A 21,054-nucleotide genomic window follows, 5' to 3' on the forward strand; every position below is an offset into this window, starting at 1 on the left:
AAGCAGAACTGAAAGAGACATATGTACCCCAATGTTCATTGCAGCACTGTTTACAATAGCTAGGACATGGAAGCAACCTAGATGTCCATCTGCAGAAGAACTGATAAGGAAGTTGTGGTACATATACAAAATGGAATATTATTCAGCTATAAAAAGGAACACATTTGAGTGAGTTCTAATGAGTTAGATGAAACTGGCACCTATTATACAGAGTGAAGTAGGTCATGAAGAAAAACACCAGCACTATATACTAAATTTAGAAAGATGGTAACAATGAACCTATGTGCAAGGCAGCAAAAGGGACACAGATGTAAAGAACAGCCTTTTGGACTCTGTGGGAGAAGGCAAGGGTGGGATGATTTGAGAGAATAGCATTGAAACACGTGTATTACCATATGTATAATAGATGACCAGTGCAAGTTCAATGCATGAATCAGGGTGCTCAAGGCCGGTGCTTTGGGTGGGGGATTCATGATTGGGGGACATGTGCATCCATGGCTGATTCATGCCAATGTATGGCAAAAAGCATCACAGTATTTTAAAGCAATTGTCCTCCAACTAAAATAAGTTAATTAATTAACAACATTAAGAACATCATCAAAAGACTCCAAATATGCCAAAATTCAAGGAAACAATTTCAAAATTAAATTTTGTTCACTATTTGAGCTTTATCTTTTCACTTATTGAGGGACTCCCTGACTTCTGGGGAGATACATTTACTGTCTTCCTATTTGCAAGTCTTATTTTGAATAAATGAAATTTTCTGGGGGAAAAAAAGGTGCAAGTACAATCTTTAAGTGTGTGGCTAATTGAAGAATCTAAATCTGTTCTTATTGTTGTTGTTCAATCTCTAAGTCATGTTCAACTCTTTGTGGCCCCATGAACTATAGCACTTCGAGCTTCTCTGTCCTCCTGTCTCTTGGAGTTTGGTCAAGTCCATGTCCATTGAGCTGGTAATGCTAAAAACTCAGTCATATCAACACATTCTCTGCTGACCCCTTCTTCTTTTCCCCTCAATCTTTGCCAGAATTAGGGCCTTTACTAAAGTGGCTTAAAAATCTAAAACATGAGGCTAAAAGAAGGATAGCTTACTCAAGTCTCAACTTTAGAAGAAAAATGCACACAATTTTAAAAGACAGAAGGTTATACTCTTTGGGAATAAAATTTAAAATTTAATACTGTTTAAATATCACTAAATTTCTATGAGCATTTGAACCACAGTAGTATTATGCCCATAATATAGTGTCAAAAAATACTTCATTAACCTAATATGTTTTAGTTATTGCAAATAGTAGTTGTTGTTGCTCTGTTGTTGTTCCATCACTACATCATGTTTGACTCTTTGAGACCCCATGGACTGCAGCACACCAAACTTCCCTGTCCTTCACTATCTCCTGGAGTTTGCTTAAACTCATGTCCATTGAGTTGGTGATGACATCCTACCATCTCATCATCTGTCACTCCCTTTTCCTCCTGCACTTAATCATTACATTTCACAAAACAAAACTCTACAGTTCATTCTGGTTAATTTGTCCCCACTAAGGGGAGAGCTGAGTATGAAACTTAAACAAGAACATTTAATAGAATACAAATATCCAGTCTAGAAACTATAATAAGAATCTCCCTTCACTTGTTAATGGCTCTTAGCTATTACACAGAAAATTACCACACATGGCTCCTCCTAAAATGTGTTATAGATCAGACTCATAACCTTTCCTTCCAAAAAATGGCACAAGAATTGATTTCAATTATTATTTAATACGTATTTCCCTCCCTTGTCAAAAGAATTTCTCCATACACATGAAATTTAAGGTTGGCAGCCTGAATTCATTCATGGAACTTTTAAGGACTATTCATTTACAGTGAATTTTCTAGTTCTATCAATGTTACTGGAAGTCTGAAATAGATGGTAGGATGTGCTGAAGTGACAATAGGCTTGGGGAAGAAAAGCTTCTCAAAAATTTGCTAAAATGAATTTTATAAATTAGGTTAATATGACATTATACATAACCAGTACCTCTCACACAGAACTGAGCTGACATCCCTCTTTGCTTTGCTTGCTCTCATACACATCCCTGATGTCTACATATGAACTGTTGGCAAAAACATCAGGTAAAGTAATTAACCTCCAATTAAAATAAATTAATTAATTTAAAAAATTTAAGAAAAATAAATTAGGCCTATGTCTTTGAAAGCTAGAAAGTAATTTGTGCATTGGAAGACTTTTTAAAAAAATTAATTAATTTATTTTAATTGGAGGCTAAATACTTTACAATATTGTGGTGGTTTCTGCCATGCATCGACATGAAACGGCCATGGGTGTACATGTGTCCCACCATCCTGAACCTCTTTCCCATCTCCCTCCCTTCCCCCTCCCTCTGGGTTGTCCCAGAGCACCAGCTTTGGGTGCCCTGCTTCAGGCATTGGATTTGCACTGGTTTGACTTCTTTGCTTGTTTGTTTTCATGCTATACCAACAGATAAGGTGCTAGAGAGCATTTATAGTGCTGGCGACGTGTTTTCACAGAGTGTGAGTTTCCAGTGGACACTTCCAAAATTGTGTGCCTTTACTTACACACTCAACTCTCCCACAGAGGTTTTGTTAAAAGGAAGCATCTCCACAAGGAACAGCATGCATATCAATAGTAGCAGCATGGTTGTACCTAAGCACTGCAGAATTGACTTGCAGTACTGGAAACAAACTAAGATTACATACTTTTGTCTTTAAATAAGACCCACTGGACCCCTCCAAACTTATATATACACTTTCCTATCAGTGTGTCCATTGTTTTCTTCTATAAGATCCAGAGTTCATGGGTTTGAAGATCATATAATTTTGCATTCTATCTTTAAGAAAAAAGGTTTCAAAATTATTAATTTTGAAATAATTTCATTATTTCAACTATTATTTCATTAATAATTTTGAAATTAATGAAATAATAATGTTTTATTCACTAGAGTGAACATTTATTTCGAGGGAGAAAAGCAATCAACACCAACTGCAAAATTTTAAAAGCTGATGATCCTATAAATATCATAAAGTCCAGAAAATGATATAGTATTTTATTAACTGCCTGATACAGCCTTAAACCCTTCCCTACTTTTTGAACCATAGTTCTTTTCACTTCTAACATGACACAGTATTTTCTATGGAGAGGTGGAGAAATTCAAATTTTTCCCTTTAGCGTGATTGATAGAAAACATTTTTAACACTGATATTTTTGAAGCCTTTCTTTCAGTTTTCACATCTCATTAGTGGTTATGATATAGACAGTTAGCATTGTCAAATTGGGGGAAGCCTCTATCAAATTTCTTTCCCAGCTGAGCTAAATGATATAGAAGAGTTTTTGACAGATCATTTCTGGCCCCAAACAATTTAGTCCTTGTTACTCCAACACTAACCACATATTCCTGTACCAATGCCGGAGGTCACAAATGAAAAGCAGAATCAGAACTTCGTCCATGAAAACAACAGAGGAGATGGGAAAAATATCCCTGGAGTCATTTCTACAAGAGTGCTGCTGTTAACTAAATCACACAAATAAAACTAGTCTGATAAATCCAAACTTACAGATCTCCAACAGAAACTCCACTTGGCATGATCCCACAAGCAACGTTGTTTACTCTCATACAACCCGTCCAAGGGTAAATGTGACAGATGGGCAAATGATCACAACTGAGAGCAGGTAAAACACCTTACTTTCCAAACAAAGAAATATGAGTGTGTGAGCACATTTGGCAGGCTCTTCCCTGAAGCTGGAAGGTCAGTTCTTTGCTGTTCATCCTCCTCGGCATAGCCTTCCTTCCTCCTGTCCCCCATGAACAATCCCCCCAACACAGAGCCACACCCCTGCTTGAGCCTAGACAACCTGACCTGACTCCTCCTTCATCCCCTTGATGTCACACTTCAGTGTTTCCATCTTCAGTGTTATCTTTGCCTGATTTGCAAGACTATCCTTGTGCACCTAGCCAAGGCCACATCTCAGTAAATCTCACGATGGTTGAATTCCTAAATATTTTCCCCTTTCTTTACTCTGTTCTCCAATCCTCCCTTAACCACTGAGAATTAGAAAATCCTCCCAAAGCTTACTTTATTCTCTGCTTAAAAACTTTCAGGTGGCCCTTAATTACAATCAGTGGTGTTATAACCTCAGTCTTTGAGGTCATCTTTATCCCTGTATTATTTCCCCTGCTACTTTAAATGAATTCTTACTCCCCTAAATATTTTCCCATATATTTTAGGTTTGCTTTAGAAAGTCCCCCTTCCTGTATTGTATTCTATCTCCACTCCACTTTTTTGTCTTTTTTTGTATGGAGCATCCTAGCTCTTCTCTCTCCTTTTCAAATAAATGTCTAAATGAATCATAAATGAATATTAGTGATATTATTGATCCTCAAATTTATAAAATAAAAAGTTTTTCAAATAAAAAAATAAAAGAACAAATATAATTTAATTTACACATGTTGGTTAAAAAGAAAAAAAAGCAATTTTTATTCATCCTGGTCTGCTAATGTTTTGCTTACCATCTTTGGGATTTCTCTAAATACCTATAGTCATAAAGATAATTCTCTTTTCTGGAGAAGGTACAGTCTCTATTTGACACAATACATATTATGATGTGACAGGAAACAATAAAGGACTGAAATGGTATGGACCTAACAGAAGCAGAAGATATTAAGAAGAGGTGGCAAGAATACACAGAAGAACTGTACAAAAAAGATCTTCACAACCCAGATAATCACCTAGAGCCAGACATCCTGGAATGAGAAGTCAAATGGGCCTTAGGAAGCATCACTATGGACAAAGCTAATGGGAATGATGGAATTCCAGTTGAGCTATTTCAAATCCTAAAAGATGATGCTGTGAAAGTGCTGCACTCAGTATGTTAACAAATTTGGGAAAACTCAGCAGTGGCCACAGGATTGGAAAAGGTCAGTTTTCACTTCAACCCCAAAGAAAGGCAATGCCAAAGAATGCTCAAACTACCATACAATTGCACTCATTTCACTCGCTAGTAAAGCAATGCTCAAAATTCTCCAAGCCAGGCTTCAACAATACGAGAACTGTGAACTTCCAGATGTTCAGTCTGGTTTTAGAAAAGGCAGAGGAACCAGAGATCAAATTGCCAATATCCAATGGATCATCAAAAAAAGCAAGAGAATAGAAAAAAAACCCTAAGAGATGGGAATACCAGACCACCTGACCTGCCTCTTGAGAAATCTGTTTGCAGGTCAGGAAGCAACAGCTAGAACTGGACATGGAGCATCAGACTGGTTCCAATAAGGAAAGGAGTACATCAAGGCTGTGTATGGTCACCCTGCTTATTTAACTTATATGAAGAATACATCATGAGAAATGCTGGGCTGATGAAGCACAAGCTGGAATCAAGGTTACCAGGAGAAATATTAATAACCTCATATATGCAGATGACACTACCCTTATGACAGAAAGTGAAGAAGAAATAAAGAGCCTTTTGATGAATGTGAAAGAAGAGAGTGAAAAAGTTGGCTTAAAATTCAGTATTCAGAAAACTAAGAACATGGCATCTGGTCCCATCATTTCATGGCAAATATGAGGGGAAACAGTGACAGACTTTATTTTGGGGGGGGGGGCTTCAAAACCTCTGCAGATGGTGACTGCAATGATGAAATTAAAAACCAAGACACTTGCGCCTTGGAAGAAATGTTATGACCAACTTCAGTTCAGTTCAGTTCAGTTGCTCAGTCGTGTCCGACTCTTTGTGACCCCATGAATCGCAGCATGCCAGGCCACCCTGTCCATCACCAACTCCTGGAGTTTACTCAAACTCATGTCCATCAAGTCGCATCCTCTGTCGTCCCTTCTCCTGCCCCCAATCCCTCCCAGCATCAGGGTCTTTTCCAATGAGTCAACTCTTCGCATGAGGTTGCCAAAGTACTGGAGTTTCAGCTTGAGCATCAGTTTTTCCAGTGAACACCCAGGGCTGATACTTAGGCAGCATATTAAAAAGCAGAGATGTTACTTTGGTAACAAAAGTCCCTCTAGTCAAAGTCATGGTTTTTCCAGTAGTCATGTATGGATGTGAGAGTTGGACTATAAAGAAAGCTGAGAGCTGAAGAATTAATGCTTTTCAACTGTGGAGTTGTAGAAGACTCTTCAGAGTCCCTTGGATTACAAGGAGATCAAACCTGTCAATCCTAAAGAAAATCAGTCCTGAATATTCATTGGAAGGACTGATGCTGAAGCTGAAGCTCCAATACTTTGGACACCTGATGTGAAGAACTGACTCATTTGAAAAGACCCTGATGCTGGGAAAGATTGAAGGCAAGAGGAGAAGGGGATGAATGGCAGAGGATGAGATGGTTGGATGGCATCACCGAGTCAATGGACATGAGCTTGAGTAAGCTCTGGGAGATGGTGATGGAGAAGGAGGCCTGGCGTACTACAGCCCATGGGGTGGCAAAGGGTCAGACACGACAGACTGACTGAACTGAACTGAACTCCGCCTATGTATAACATCTTTCCAACAATATCATAGCTTTGATTCAATTGCTATTACCAAACACACTGCTTAGTACTGCAAAGATAAAATAAACATAAGAGAAAGTTTCTGCCTATAGGATGTCTGAATGTAAGTGGGAGAAGATAAGAGTGACTACTAATTATAACAGAAAGTATAGTTTTGCACAGCGATTACATATTATGTGGTAATTGTTAGACACTTCGATGCTTCCACTAGATGATTTGCTTTTGAACGTGGAGGCAGTGTCTCTTTAATCACAGTTTCTTTTATATCTTGCACTTAGTTTCTAGATGCACTGTTTTTCCATGGTTGGAGATGCTCAAGTAGGTGCTGGGAGGTCTCCTAAATGTTGCTGAGGGGACCCAGACATTGACTGATGATGTGAATTCAAGACTAGGAGCACAAATGACATGCAAACATGTGTTTGCATTCTCTGTGTACTATGTGGAATATGAATCTGGGTGCAAGTCTCAATTCCAAGCTTCAGTTTCCTCACCTACTAAAGCAATTGGTCAATAACCAGTTGGGAGTGTTATCATGAGACTAGTGATGAGAACCTATTTGGTATCCAAAGGTTAAGTTTATTTCACATGTTACCCACTGATAAAGCTGGTGAGATTTACATTTTGTCATGTTGCCATTTTTTGAAATGTTTTCCCCAAATCTATTTCAATCATAAAGATGGATCTGAAAAATGTAGTAGAAACTTAGTGAAGAGAAGATTTAAAATATTTAAAGTCTGGATTAGGACATGTGACAAATTAAACTTCACATTTTTAAAGCTTCACTAATACTGTTCAGTTCAGTTCACTTGCTCAGTCTTGTCCAACTCTTTCCGACCCCATGAACTGCAGCACACCAGGCAACCCTGTCTATCACCAACTCCTGGAGCTTACTCAAACTCATGTCCATTGAGTCAGTGATGCCATCCAACCATCCTATCCTCTGTCATCCCCTTCTCCTCCCACCTTCAATATTTCCCAGCATCATGGTCTTTTTTTTTTTTTAATATAAATTTATTTATTTTAATTAGAGGCTAATTACTTTACAAATGAGTCAGCTCTTCACACCAGGTGGCCAAAGTATTGGAGCGTCAGCTTCAGCATCAGTCCTTCCAATGAATATTCAGGACTGATTTTCTTTAGGATTGACTGGCTTGATCTCCTTGTAGTCCAAGGGACTCTCAAGAGTCTTCTCCAACACCACAGTTGAAAAGCATTAATTCTTCATCACTCAGCTTTTATACTCCAGCTCTCATATCCATACATGACTACTGGAAAAACCATAGCTTTGAGCCTCTAAACAAGACTCTGATAGGTCCATAACTCCTGCCAAGGAGGCAGTCTGTGTCCATGCACACTTGACAGGGTCCCTGAAAACCAAACAGCTGCACTACCCTCATGATCAGTCCTCACTGGGCCAGAGCTGCCACAGGCCAAAAAAAACAAAACAAAAAACGAAGTCGCACCCAGGGTCACTTTGGTCCTGTCTGACTCTTTGCGACCCTGTAGACTGTGGCCTGCCAGGCGTCTCTGTCAGAGAAGGGGTTCTCCAGGCAAGAATACTGGAGCATATTGGCCAATACTGGTTACCACACCCTTCTAGAGCACTATATTTCCTACTACCCTAGCTGCCAATCCCCGAGTACCTGGTGCTGCCAGAACCTCTGTGACCCAAGCAGCGGCTCTACCGCCACACCTGGCCCTCACAGGGGCAAACCCAAGTCCTCCAGGCAGCCTCAGAAGCTAATCCCCAGTGGACGACCCATATCCAGAAGTGGAGATAAAATCACAATTGAAACCCAGGGGCAATGTGGCTAAAGAAGAAGATTCAAAACCTTCATACAATTTGTACAAGCTGCAGATTAAATCCACACAATCAAAAAGGCAGACACTGTGTCTATGGAATATATAAAAGGACACTGAGAGTTTCCACAAAAGAAAATGCAGTAGCTCTGATAGCTGTGGACATTGGAGGCAAGAACACTGAGGAATAGGAACAGATGAGAATCTGAGCAGCTTCCACAGCAGGTCGAGAGATCAGCACAGTGTTGGAGGGCATTCTAGGGAGGTAAGCACAGGAAAGGACTCTGAGAAGACTGACTCAAGAAAATCATTTATTATTCTTATTTTTTAACTTGTTCTGTAGATGCTTTTGGATTTTTTTTTTCCTAACCCCGCCCCCCTGACTCTGTTTTAGTTGTTGATTTTGTTGGCACTAAGAAATCCAATTAAGATTTTGAGCTTTTTTTTTTTCCCCTCAGTCACAATTTTTATTGTTGTCATAAACCTCTGCCTCTATGTTGGGCTTTTGCAGTTATGTGGAGTTTTCTTCTTTCTTTTTTCTTTTTCTAATTTTAAATTTTATTTTTTTAAACCTATTTTTATTTTTTCTACATTTATTTCCTTGTGTGCCTTCCCTATTGTTCTTTTCCCCTTGCAGTTAATCTTTAATGTATATAAATCTTCTTTATCTACCTCTATTTAACTTTGCATATTTATTCTCTTTCTTTTCTTTCTCTCCTTTCCTCTCAACATATTTGTTAGTTTTATTTTCATTGCTTTATTCACTAATTGGCACCTTGCTTTAGTTTTCTTTTTCATTTTGTGTTTTATTAGTTGTGTTATGGTAGATATAATTTTTGGTTTCCTTTGTTCACCAGGTCAATCTATTGTACTTAATTGTTGTTGAGTTGTTTTGATTTTGCTTATGGGTGTATATATATATACATATGTATATATATATATATATATATATATATATATATATATATATATATGTATATTCATACATACTTTCTATTGTTGTTATAAACCTCTGCCTCTATATTGGGCTCTTGCAGTTCTGTGGGATTTTCCTTTATTCTTCCCCGTTTTTCTTTCTTCTGCTTTTTTGTTTCTCTTTTCCCTTTTTTATGATTTCAATTTTTTAAGCCTATTATATTTTTTCTACATTTATTCCTTCATTTGCCTTTCCTACTGTTCTTTTCTCCTTGCAGTTAATCTTTAATGTATATAAATCTTCCTCATTTACTTCTATTTACCTTTGCATATCTATTCTTTCTTTCCTGTCTTTCCTTTCCTTTCAACATATTTGTTACTTTGTTTACATTGGTTTATTCCCCACTTGGCACCTTGCTTTAGTTTTCTTTTCCAGTTTGTTCTTAAATTAGTTTTGTTCTTAACTGGTAAATATAATTTTTTATTTCCTTAGTTGGCTGGATCAATCTACTGTACTTTATTTCTTTTGAACTGTTTTCACTTTGCATATAGGTATATATGTCTATGTCTATATTCCATTATTTTAATTATTATTTGCCTGATTTTGTAACTGCCATTGGCCTCGGGTTCATCTTTGGTTTCTCATTTTTGGATATTTGTTTTACTCTCCCTGAATGCCATAACAAATCATTTGTGAAATATTCGTTCCTGGCCAGAGATCAAAGCCTGAGCCTTTGCAGTGGGAGCACTGAATCAAGACCCTAGACTACCATAGATCTAACCCTAGGGAGTGTCAAATAGTGAGAACTCACACAAAGGAAACCACCTGAATAAAAGACCCAGTATCACCCAACCAACAATAGCACCCCATGCAGGTCGCCTCATCTAAACAACAAACAAAGCAAAAATACAAACCCAATCATCAGTATACAGGAGTACTACCTCACTCAGCCTTGCCCATCAGAGGAAAAACAAACAAGCAAAAATTCATCACAAATCTCACCCTATACGAAGCTCACACAAACCACTGGACCAACCTTAGGAGGACAGAAACCAAAAGGAAGAAAGAATTCAACCTTCTTCAAGGAAAGAATTCAACTTTCCTTGAAGCCTGGGAAAAGGAGACCTCAAACACAATAATTAAAAAAAAGAAAAAAATGAAAAGTCAGAAAATAGTGCACAAATGAAGGAACAAATTAGAAACACAGAAGTCCAAATAAACGCAGAGGAAATAGGGAATTTACCTGAAAAAGAATTCAGAATAATGATAGTAAAGATGATCAAAAACCTTGAGAACAAAGTGGAGAAAATGCAAGAATCAATCAACAAAGACCTAGAAAAATTAAAGAATAAGCATATAGAGACAAATAACACAATTACTGAAATTAAAAATACTCTAGAAGAAACCAATAGCAGAATATCTGAAGCAGAAGAATGAGTCAGTGAGTTGGAAGATAAAATGGTGGAAATAACTTCTGAAGAGCAGAATAAAGTAAAAAGAATAAAAAAGCTGAGGACAGTCTCAGAGACCTTTGGGACCATATCAAATGCACCAACATTTGAAATAGAGGGGTCCCAGAAGAATAAGAGAGAAAGAAAGGGTATGAGAAAATTTTTTTAAGAGATTATAGTTGAAAATTTCCCCAACATGGATAAGGAAATAGCCCATCAATTCCAAGAGGCACAAAGAGTTCTACCCAGGATAAACCCAAGGAAAAATATGCCAAGACATATACTATTCAAACTAACAAATACTAAACACAGAGAAAGAATATTAAAAGCAGCAAGGGAAAAGCAACAAGTTACATACAAAGGAAACCCCATAATCTTAACAGCTGATCTCTCAGCAGAAACTCTGCAGGTCAGAAGGGAATGGCAGGATATATTTAAAATACTGAAAGGGAAAAATATACAACCAAGATTACTGTACCCAGCGAGGATCTCATTCAAAATTGATGGAGAAATAAAAAGTTTTTCAGACAAGCAAAAGTTAAGAGAAGTCAGTACCACCAAACCAGCTTTACAACAAATGTTAAATGGGCTTCTATAATCAAGAAATGCAACAGAAGAAACAAAAAAAAATCTACAAAATCAATGCCAAACAACTAGAAAATGGCAATAGGAATATATATATATATATAGTTACTTTAAATATAAATGGATTAAATGCTCCAACCACAATACAGACTGGCTGAATGAATACAAAAGCAAAAGTCACACATATGCTGTCTACAGGGAACCCATTTCAGACCTCAAGACACCCATAGCCTGAAAGTGAGAGGAAAAATATGTTCCACACAAATGGAAAGCAAAAAAAGCTGGAGTAGCAATCCTCATATCAGACAAAACAGACCTTAAAATAAAGAAGATTACAAGAGATAAGGAAGGACACCACATAATGATCAAGGGATCAATCCAAGAGGAAGATATAATAATTGTAAATATCTATGCATCCAACATAGGGGCACCTCAACATGTAAGACAAACACTAACAGACATAAAAGGAGAAATTGACAATAATACAATAATAGTGGGAGGCTTTACCACCCTAGTGACACCAAAGGACAGATCATCAAATATAAAATTAAGAAGGAAATACAAGTCTTAAATGATACATTAGATGAGATGGATCTCACTGATATCTTCAGGACATTCCATCCAAATGCAGAAAAATACACCTTCTTTTCAAGTGCACTTGGAACATTCTCCAGGATAGACTACATTCTGGGTCACAAATCAAACCTCAGTAAATTTAAGAAAATTGAAACCATATCAGTCATCTTCTCCAACCACAATACTATGAGACTAGATAATCAATTACAAGAAAAAAAACTGTATGAAACACAAACACATGGAGATTATACAACATGTTTCTAAACAACCAACAGGTTACTGAAGAAGTCAAAATGGAAATAAAAAAAATTTCAGAAACAAATGACGAGAATACACCAACTCAACGCCTATGGGATGCAGCAAAAGCAGTTCTTAGAGGGAAGCTTATGGCAGCACAATCCTACCGCAAGAAACAAGGAAAACATTTAACAGACAACCTGACCTTGCAGCTAAAGCAACCGGAAAAAGAAGAACAAAACCCCCCAAAATTAACAGAAGGAAAGAACTCATAAAGATCTGAGCAGAAATAAATGAAAAAGAAATCTAAGAAACAATAGTGAAGATTAATAAAACTAAAAGCGGGTTCTTTGAGAAGATAAGCAAAATTGACAAACCCTTAAACATACTCATGAAGAAAAGAGAGAAGAATGAAATCAACAAAATTAGAAATGAAAAAGGAAGAATATTGTGAACAACTATATGGCAATAAAATATATAACCTGGAAGAAATGGACAGATTCTTAGAAAAGTTGAATTTTCCAACAATGAACCAGGAAGAAATAGAAATTATGAACAACCCAATTACAAGCACTGAAATTGAAGCTGTGATAAAAACAAAACAAAACAAAAACAAAAAACAAAAAACAAAAAACTCCCCCAAAACAAAAGCCCAGGACCAGGTGACATCACTGGAGAATTCTATCAAACATTTAGAAAAGAGCTAATACCTATTCTTCTAAAATTCTTTCAAAAAATTACAGAGGAAGGAACACTTCCAAATTCATTCTTCAAGATGACTATCACCCTGATATCAAAACCAGAAAAGACAACATAAAAAAAGGAAACTACAGGCCAATATCACTGATGAACATAGATGCAAAAATCCTCAACAAAATTTTAGCAAACAGAATTCAGCAAAACATCAAAAAGCTCATACACCATGAACATGTTGGGTTTATTCCAGAGACACAAGCATTTTTCAATACATGCAAATCAAACAATGTGATATACTATATTAATAAACTGAAAGATAAAAACCATAGGATCATCTCAATAGATGCAGATAAAGCCTTTGACAAAAAACAGCACCTATTTATGATTAAAATTCTTCAAAAAATGGGCATAGAAGGAACCTACCTCAACATAGTAAAGGCCCTATATGATAAGCCTACAGTGAACATTATTCTCAAAGTTGAAAAACTGAAAGCATTCCCCCTAAGATCAGGATCATGACAAGGCTGTCCGCTTTCACCACTATTATTCAACATAGTTCTGGAAGTCCTACCTACACCAATCCAAGAGGAAAAAGAAATAAAAAAAAATCCAGATCAGAAAAGAAGAACTAAAGCTCTCACTGTTTGCAGATGACATGATACTGCACATAGAAAACCCTAAAGATAGTATCAGAAAACTATTAGAGTTAATCAGTGAATTTAGCAAAGTTGCAGGATACAAAGTCAATACAGAAAATTCACTTGCATTTCTATATATTAACAATGAAAATCAGAAAGAACAATTAAAGAATCAATCCCATCCACCATTGCAACAAAAAGAATCAAATATATAGGAATAAACTTACCTAAGGAGATGAAAGAACTGCACACAGAAAATTATCAGACACTAAAGAAAGAAATCAAAGATGACATAAACAGATGGAGGGATATTCCTTGTTCCTGGGCAGGAAGAATCAATATTGAGAGAATGACTATACTATCAAATGATATCTACTGATTTGATGAGATCCCTATCAAATTTCCAATGGCATTTTTCACAGAACTAGAACAAAAAATTTCACAATTCAAATGGAAACACAAAAGACCCCGAATAGCCAAAGCAGTCTTGAAAAAGAAGAATGGAGCTGGAGAAACCAAGCTTAATGACTTCAGGTTATACTACAAAGCTACAGTCACCAAGACAGTACGGTACTGGTACAAAAACAGAAACACAGATCAATGGAACAAGATAGAAAGTCCAGAAATAAACCCATACACCTAGGGGTACTTTATTTTTGAAAAGGGGGCAAGAATATTCAATGGAGCAAAGACAGCCCCTTCAATAAATGCTGCTGGGAAAACTGGACAGCCATATGTAAAAGAATGAAATTAGAACACTTCCTAACTCCATACACAAAGATAAAACTCAAAATGGATTAAAGACCTAAATGTAAGACCAGAAACTAGAAAACCCTTAGAGGCAAACATAGGCAGAACATAAATCAATGCAAGATCGCCTATGACCCACCTCCTAGAGTAATGGGAATACAAACAAAAGGAAACAAGTGGGACCTGATTCAACTTACAAGCTTTTGCATATCAAAGGAAACTCTAAGGAATGTGTAAAGAAAACTCTCAGAATGGGAAAAAAAATAATAGCAATTGAAACAACTGACAAAGGATTAATTTCCAAAATATACAATAGCTCACGCAACTCAATACCAGAAAAACAAACAACCCAATCAAAAAGTGGGGAAAAGACCTAAACAGACATTTCTCCAAAGAAGACATACCGATGGCTAACACACACATGAAAAGATGCTCAACATCACTCGTTATTAGAGAAATGCAAATCAAAACTACAATGAGATATCATCTCACACCAGTCAGATTGGCCCTCATTAAAATGTCTGCAAACAATAAATGCTGGAGAGGGTGTGGAGAAAAGGGAACACTCTTGGACTGTTGCTGGGAATGTAAATTGATACACTCAGTGTGAATTGAGCCACTATGGAAGACGGTATGGAGATTTCTTATAAAAACTAAGAATAAAACCACCATCAGTTCAGTTCAGTTCAGTCGCTCAGTTGTGTCCAGCTCTTTTCGACCCCATGAATCGCAGCACACCAGGCCTCCCTGTCCATCACCAACTCCCAGAGTTTACTCAAACTCATGTCTATAGAGTCAGTGATGCCATCCAGCCATCTCATCCTCTGTCATCCCCTTCTCCTCCTGCCCCCAATCCCTCCCAACATCAGGGTCGTTTCCAAAGAGTCAACTCTTCGCATGAGGTGGCCAAAGTACTGGAGTTTCAGCTTCAGCATTAGTCCTTCCAATGAACACCCAGGACTGATCTCCTTTAGGATGGACTGGTTGGATCTCCTTGCAGTCCAAGGAACTCTCAAGAGTCTTCTCCAACACCACAGGTCAAAAGCATCAATTTTTCGGCGCTCAGCTTTCTTCATAGTCCAACTCTCACATCCATACATGACCACTGGAAAAATAGGCAGGCCTTTATTGGCAAATAAATGTCTCTGCTTTCTAATATGCTATCTAGGTTGGTCATAACTTTCCTTCCAAGGAGTAAGCGTCTTTTAATTTCATGGTTGCAAATCACCATCTGCAGTGACTTTGGAGTTCCCAAAAATAAAAACCACCATATGACCCAGCAATTCCACCCCCAGCCATATACCTTGAGGAAACCAAAATTGAAAGAGACACATGTATCCCATTGCTCATTGCAGCACTATTTACAATAGCTAGAACATGGAAGCAACCTAGATGTCTATCATCAGATGAATAAAGAATGTGTGGCATATATACACAGTGAAATATTACTCAGCCATAAAAAGGAATGTACTTGAGTCAGTTCTAATAAGGTGGATGAACCTAGAACCTATTACACAGAGTGAAGTGAGTCAGAAAGAGAAAGATAAATACCATATTCTAGCACATATATATGGAACCTAGAAAAATGGTACTGAAACTTTTATTTACAGAGCAACAATAGAGAAACAGACATAGAGAATAGACTTATGGACATAGGGAGAGGGGAAGAGAGGGTGAGATGTATGGAAAGAGTAACATGGAAACTTGCATTACCATATATGAAATAGATAGCCAACGAGAATTTACTGTATGGTTCGGGAAACTCAAACAGGGGCTCTGTATCACCCTAGAGGGGTGGGATGGGGAGGAAGATGGGAGGGAGTTTCAAAAGGGAGGGGATATATATATATACCTATGGCTGATTCATGTTGAGATTTGACAGAAAACAGCAAAATTCTATAAAGCAATTATCCTTCAAAAAATTAATTGAAAAAACTAAAGAAAGAAAAGAAAAGCCATAGCTTTGACTAGACAGACTTTGTCAGCAAAGTAATGTCTCTACTAATACTAATGATGGTTTTAAACAGCAGTCTCATTAATGGTGAGCTGCAAAGAGATGATCTGGCCACCTGTAGACAGTCCATGTCATCAGAGCCTTAGCAGGGAAGGAAGAAAATTCTGAAGAGTGAATTGCTCTATAGTGTCACTTATAATAAAGGGAAACTTGTCTAAGAAATTTTATCTTAAAGTGAAGAACTCCTTTGATATTTTTACCATCAACTTAGAATGGTCCTATTATTTTACTACTGAGACACTTAAACTTTCGTTTTTCTTATCCCTTACAGAGGAATCAATTGTTTAAAATTAAAGGAGAGAGCAGCAGTCTTTGAATGTTTATCTGGGTTTGGATGGAGATATCAAAGACTGCTGTCGGAGATTATCAGTCACATGTTCAACTTTTTATGTATTCATTGGATTATTTATAGAAAAAATGAAAATATGACAGGTTTTAATAAAATATAACTTTAAAAAAAAGATAATATCTCCTTTTACTTGTTATCAACAGTATGCTATTAAAGGTATAGTTAGGATATCTTCCAAGTTTATAATATTGTTCTTCTCTGGAAACTAATGTCTCTCCATATGACCCTTGGGCCTGAGTCCCCAGGAACCGTGTTTGTATTCAGTGAACTTCACACCTGAACCACCCATGTCACTTGTGGCTGATGAGTGTAGATCCCAGATCTGATTTCCTGAAACTCTTGTTCTATAGTCATAGACACCTGGCATGCCTAAGTGAATATGATTCTCCTACCTAGGTATCTGAATTTGATTTGAGAGGCAGCCAGCCAGCCAGTATCTGCAGGTGAGGAGAACTGGATGTGTAGATGTGGCAGTCCTAGGGTGGACATATTTCACCACGAGCTGAGCCAAGTTGATCAGAGAAGCCAAATACCCAGCCTGTACGTTAGCATGGGATGAAAACACAGGTGCAAAAAAAAAAAAAAAAAAAAAAAATAGAGAGGAAATGTAGGGAGACACTCTAGTGCCTCAGTCTAGCTGTTTCTTCAGACCTGATGACATTCCTATTACTGGACTTCATGACACCTGATAAAAGAAATGTTCACCTGCTGAGGTCTGGGAAAGTCATTCTAGCGTATACATGTTAACTTGACTTTTTTGCTAACTAGAACAGTCTGTCTGATAACATACATTGTACATCTGCTTTAATTATTAAAGAAAAGAGTATATTGACCAGAAGTTTAAAAAAAAAAAGTCCAAGTTTTTGGACACTTAGAAGGGAAGGAAGATTAAATAGATTAAGATTAAAAGATTAAAAAGATAAGATAAGATTAAAATATAAGATTAAAAAGATAAGATTAAATGCTTCCCTTCCCAGGACAACAGTGCTAGTCCTGCTGGTAGATAAGACTCCCTTTGCAAGTGCCAAGGCCACGGTGACTACCTGTATATGTGTTAATCTGGCTTTTAAGAAAACTTGAAAAAACGAATCCCTAACTTGTTTGGTGTTCCTTGCTCTGACAAGACATAAAACTATGCTGAAAACCCTGCTTATCCTAAACAGTCTTTGAGAGTAATCTTAGAAGCTGTCTTCTGGATTATTGTCTTCAGTTTGACTCAAATAAAACTTTATTTTATTCCTATTATAGATAGTTTACTGAATGTTTTCATCGACACAGCCTCCCAACCCCCACCAGGTTTATTTGTTCATTTATTTGTTTATCATTAAAAGAAGATGACACAGCTTCTCTATTTGCAAAAAAACTAATTTGCCCAGTTAATTTACAAAAAGTAACTAATTATCTGTGACTTCAGTGGATCCATAATTTACCCGGGGAGAAACTGCAGAGTATGATACATGATGAAATTTTTATAGTAGTTACTTCTTATTTACTGTCTATAATCTTCTGGATACTCATGAACACTCATGTTTTAAGTGCTTATGGATGTTTATTTCTAAACAGTGCAGTCTTGTGCACTGTAAGTGCAGTCTTGTGAGCCTGAAATGATTATCCCCATTTTATAGAAGAGGAAATCCAGGACCCAGAGTGTTCTAAATTACACAGCTGGTGACACAGTTAGAATTCAAACTGTGGGATGCTGCTTTCTGTTTTGAAAGTCAGGTAAGTTTCACCCAGCAACACGACAGACTTTCCTGAAATCCAAACACTTCACTAGATCTCCAACAACCTTTCCCTTCCCCCCACTTCCACCACCCTGTACTTGTCAGTTCAACAAATGACACCTCAATTTTATCTGGTTGGTCAGATTAACCTACCTTTCACAAAACTTCACAAACTTATCTTTTACTCCTTTCTGTGTGCACACATTCTCCCTTGTCCCATCATCAAATTAGTCTAGATCATTTCCATAGACTCAGAATAGACCTCTTCTCACCCCTCTGAGCCTTGTTCTGTCCATGGGGATGTTGCCAGTCTCCTTGTTTCTATTCCTGCACCCATCTCACTGCATATTCTGTCCACTGCAATGTGTACAGAAGAAATCTTTTATATTAAAAAAAAATCAGATTTACAAGGCTCGACATATTTTCCTTAATTACTATAAGAGTCATCCTCCTAAAATTTCCAATTCAGAATATAACCTTTTTCAGAATATGCTCATGTTTCCATAAAATCTTTATGCCTTTGCAGCTTACTTTTTTTGCCTTGCACTCCTTGATTTATTCACTACAAATTGGAATGAATGTGAAAGGCCACAATGCTTTTGTAGCTACATGAAAGACTATAGGTTTTCCAATCTTGTTCTCTTTTACTGTGCCATATAAGTGCTGTAAATTTATGTATTGATAACAATGTTGACCACTCTTTCTCTCTTTTAATGTTTGAGATAAAGATCTGACTGTTTAGCTTTCTGTTTGGAAGACAAAAACATCATAGTGTCCATATCCATACACATAAAGATGGTAGACCTGGTTCCTCAGAGATAAGAATAAGAAAAACTAAATAAATCCCACTCTCCCTGCTGTGGATTATTCATTCATTCATTTAAAGAGCACTTATTTCTGAAACAGTACATATGTCTCACTGAAGAGATGGTAGAACCAGGATCAGGTTCTAACTTTCTAGATCAGCAGGCTTGTTCAGATGGTAGAATACACTATCTGCTGCAGATTTTTCAATTTTTCAGGCTAAGATTTTAACTATTGATAGCTGATGTACAAAAGATATTTAGATGAACACATTTCCATTTTTCCCATAGAAATGGATCATTAAACTTAATATTTTTCTTCACTCTTAGAGACATTATTCCATGTTTCATATTTAGTCAGTAACTTTCCTAAAAACTAACATGCTCTAACCATTAAAGTTCTTAGAGATGCCTAGCAAATATTTTTACTTTATTTTAGGACCAAGTTTTGCTTGGTTATTAACCAGTTCATAAAATATTTATATGCTTTTAATGAATAGAATGTGATGCTAACTGTTCCTGAAGAGTTTATATAAGTAATAATTCACAAAGGACAGTGTATCTATGTTTAAATGAAGCAAACACCTAGGTTAGTGGATGGGCATCTTGGAGAGGTTAAAGGCAAAATGTATCTGTTTCATAGGATAATAATCTGGTTGTGTCAATTCAATCAAACTTTTACAGTGGACTTACTACGTTACAAAAGTAAATAGGAAACTTACCCTTTTAACAAGCTTCACAATCCAGCAGGAGAAATGGAGACAGAAACTAGAACATGTGACCAGCAGAAAGCTAACAACTCAGGTGAAAGGTTCAAAGGAAGTGCAGAGTAATACAGAGGACTGGAAGGTGAAGAGGTACTTAAAGACACTGCAATTCATATATTCACTCTGTACTGAGTTCTGAATTCACACCTGCCAATTCCTTACCTTTCACATACTTAGAGAGTAGGATATTTAAATGGAAACCCAACCACATGGTCTTAAATTACTAACAAAGTCTGTAATATAATCACATTATATTTGTCAAATATTTATCAGTTATATTCATCTTTATCATGTCCCAGGAGAATCTTCTACATACATGACTATTCACATTATGTTCATAATTATTTCTTTTTGAAATGAATAATGTCTTCCAAATAAAAGAAAACCTAAAGATAGTTTGTTTCTTAAAATGTAAGCTATTTAGCTGGTAATAACAACGGTGATGGAACCTGTACAATGAAAGCTTTTCTCAAAATGGTCTCATTTAAATGCACTACTACTGTCTATTGCAAATGACACTTGTTTCCTGCAACAAACATCATCTACTATACTGATGGCATATGAATGTCTTTGAAGATTAGCTTGATGCTCAACCAGTTTAACTCCTCCTAACAACTGATTTCTCAAGAGTACTTACATACTCTTCATACCCCTTGTGGGCTGGCAGAGGGGGTGCCCTGTATCCTGGCATGGTGGGTGACCCCCGGGCTCGTGGGGTTGGAACGCCTCTCGCTAGAGGGGGTGCTGGAAGAGCACCACGGGTCACAGTGGTCCCTCGAGGGGTGAGAATGCCTCGTCCAGGTGGTGGGGGAGGAGGAATGGCTCCCCCACGTCCCCTAGGAGAAACAGGCCATGTACAGATGAGAAACAAGTGATGAGAGAAAGGAATTAAAGCTGGCAAATCTCTCATCTTACAGGCTGCATACAATGGGAAGAAAACCACATTTATTTCTGCAACTCTGAGAGTGTGAGTGTGTGTGTTTAATGGAGATTCTTTAGGATATAAAGCATTTTGACCTCCATAGAGTAAGTTTTGTAAATATTGGGTATGACTGAGTTATCGTGAAAACCGTGTAAAATACTTTGATATTTTTTATAACACTAAAAATTTAAAGCAAAACAACCAAAAATCAACCCACTCTCATTTCTATTCGAAGTTTACCAAAAAAGTGAAAATGAGAGCAATGTCTAATATATGACTCACTGGACCATTCAGTGCACCTAATTTTCAATGTCTCCTT

General features: G+C 37.0%; 1 protein-coding gene across 2 annotated transcripts in view; it reads right to left on the reverse strand.

The window, feature by feature from the left end:
* Positions 1 to 21,054, reverse strand: part of KHDRBS2 (KH RNA binding domain containing, signal transduction associated 2) — a 682,130-nt gene that overhangs the window by 213,429 nt on the left and 447,647 nt on the right. For both annotated transcript variants that reach the window (XM_065912995.1, XM_065912996.1), the window contains exon 6: positions 20,451 to 20,649. In XM_065912995.1, coding sequence (XP_065769067.1) covers positions 20,451 to 20,649 — 199 coding nt within the window. The remainder of the gene's footprint in view (positions 1 to 20,450; positions 20,650 to 21,054) is intronic.

This window comes from Muntiacus reevesi, chromosome 20, assembly GCF_963930625.1.
Source record: "Muntiacus reevesi chromosome 20, mMunRee1.1, whole genome shotgun sequence".
Taxonomy (NCBI): Eukaryota; Metazoa; Chordata; class Mammalia; order Artiodactyla; family Cervidae; genus Muntiacus; species Muntiacus reevesi.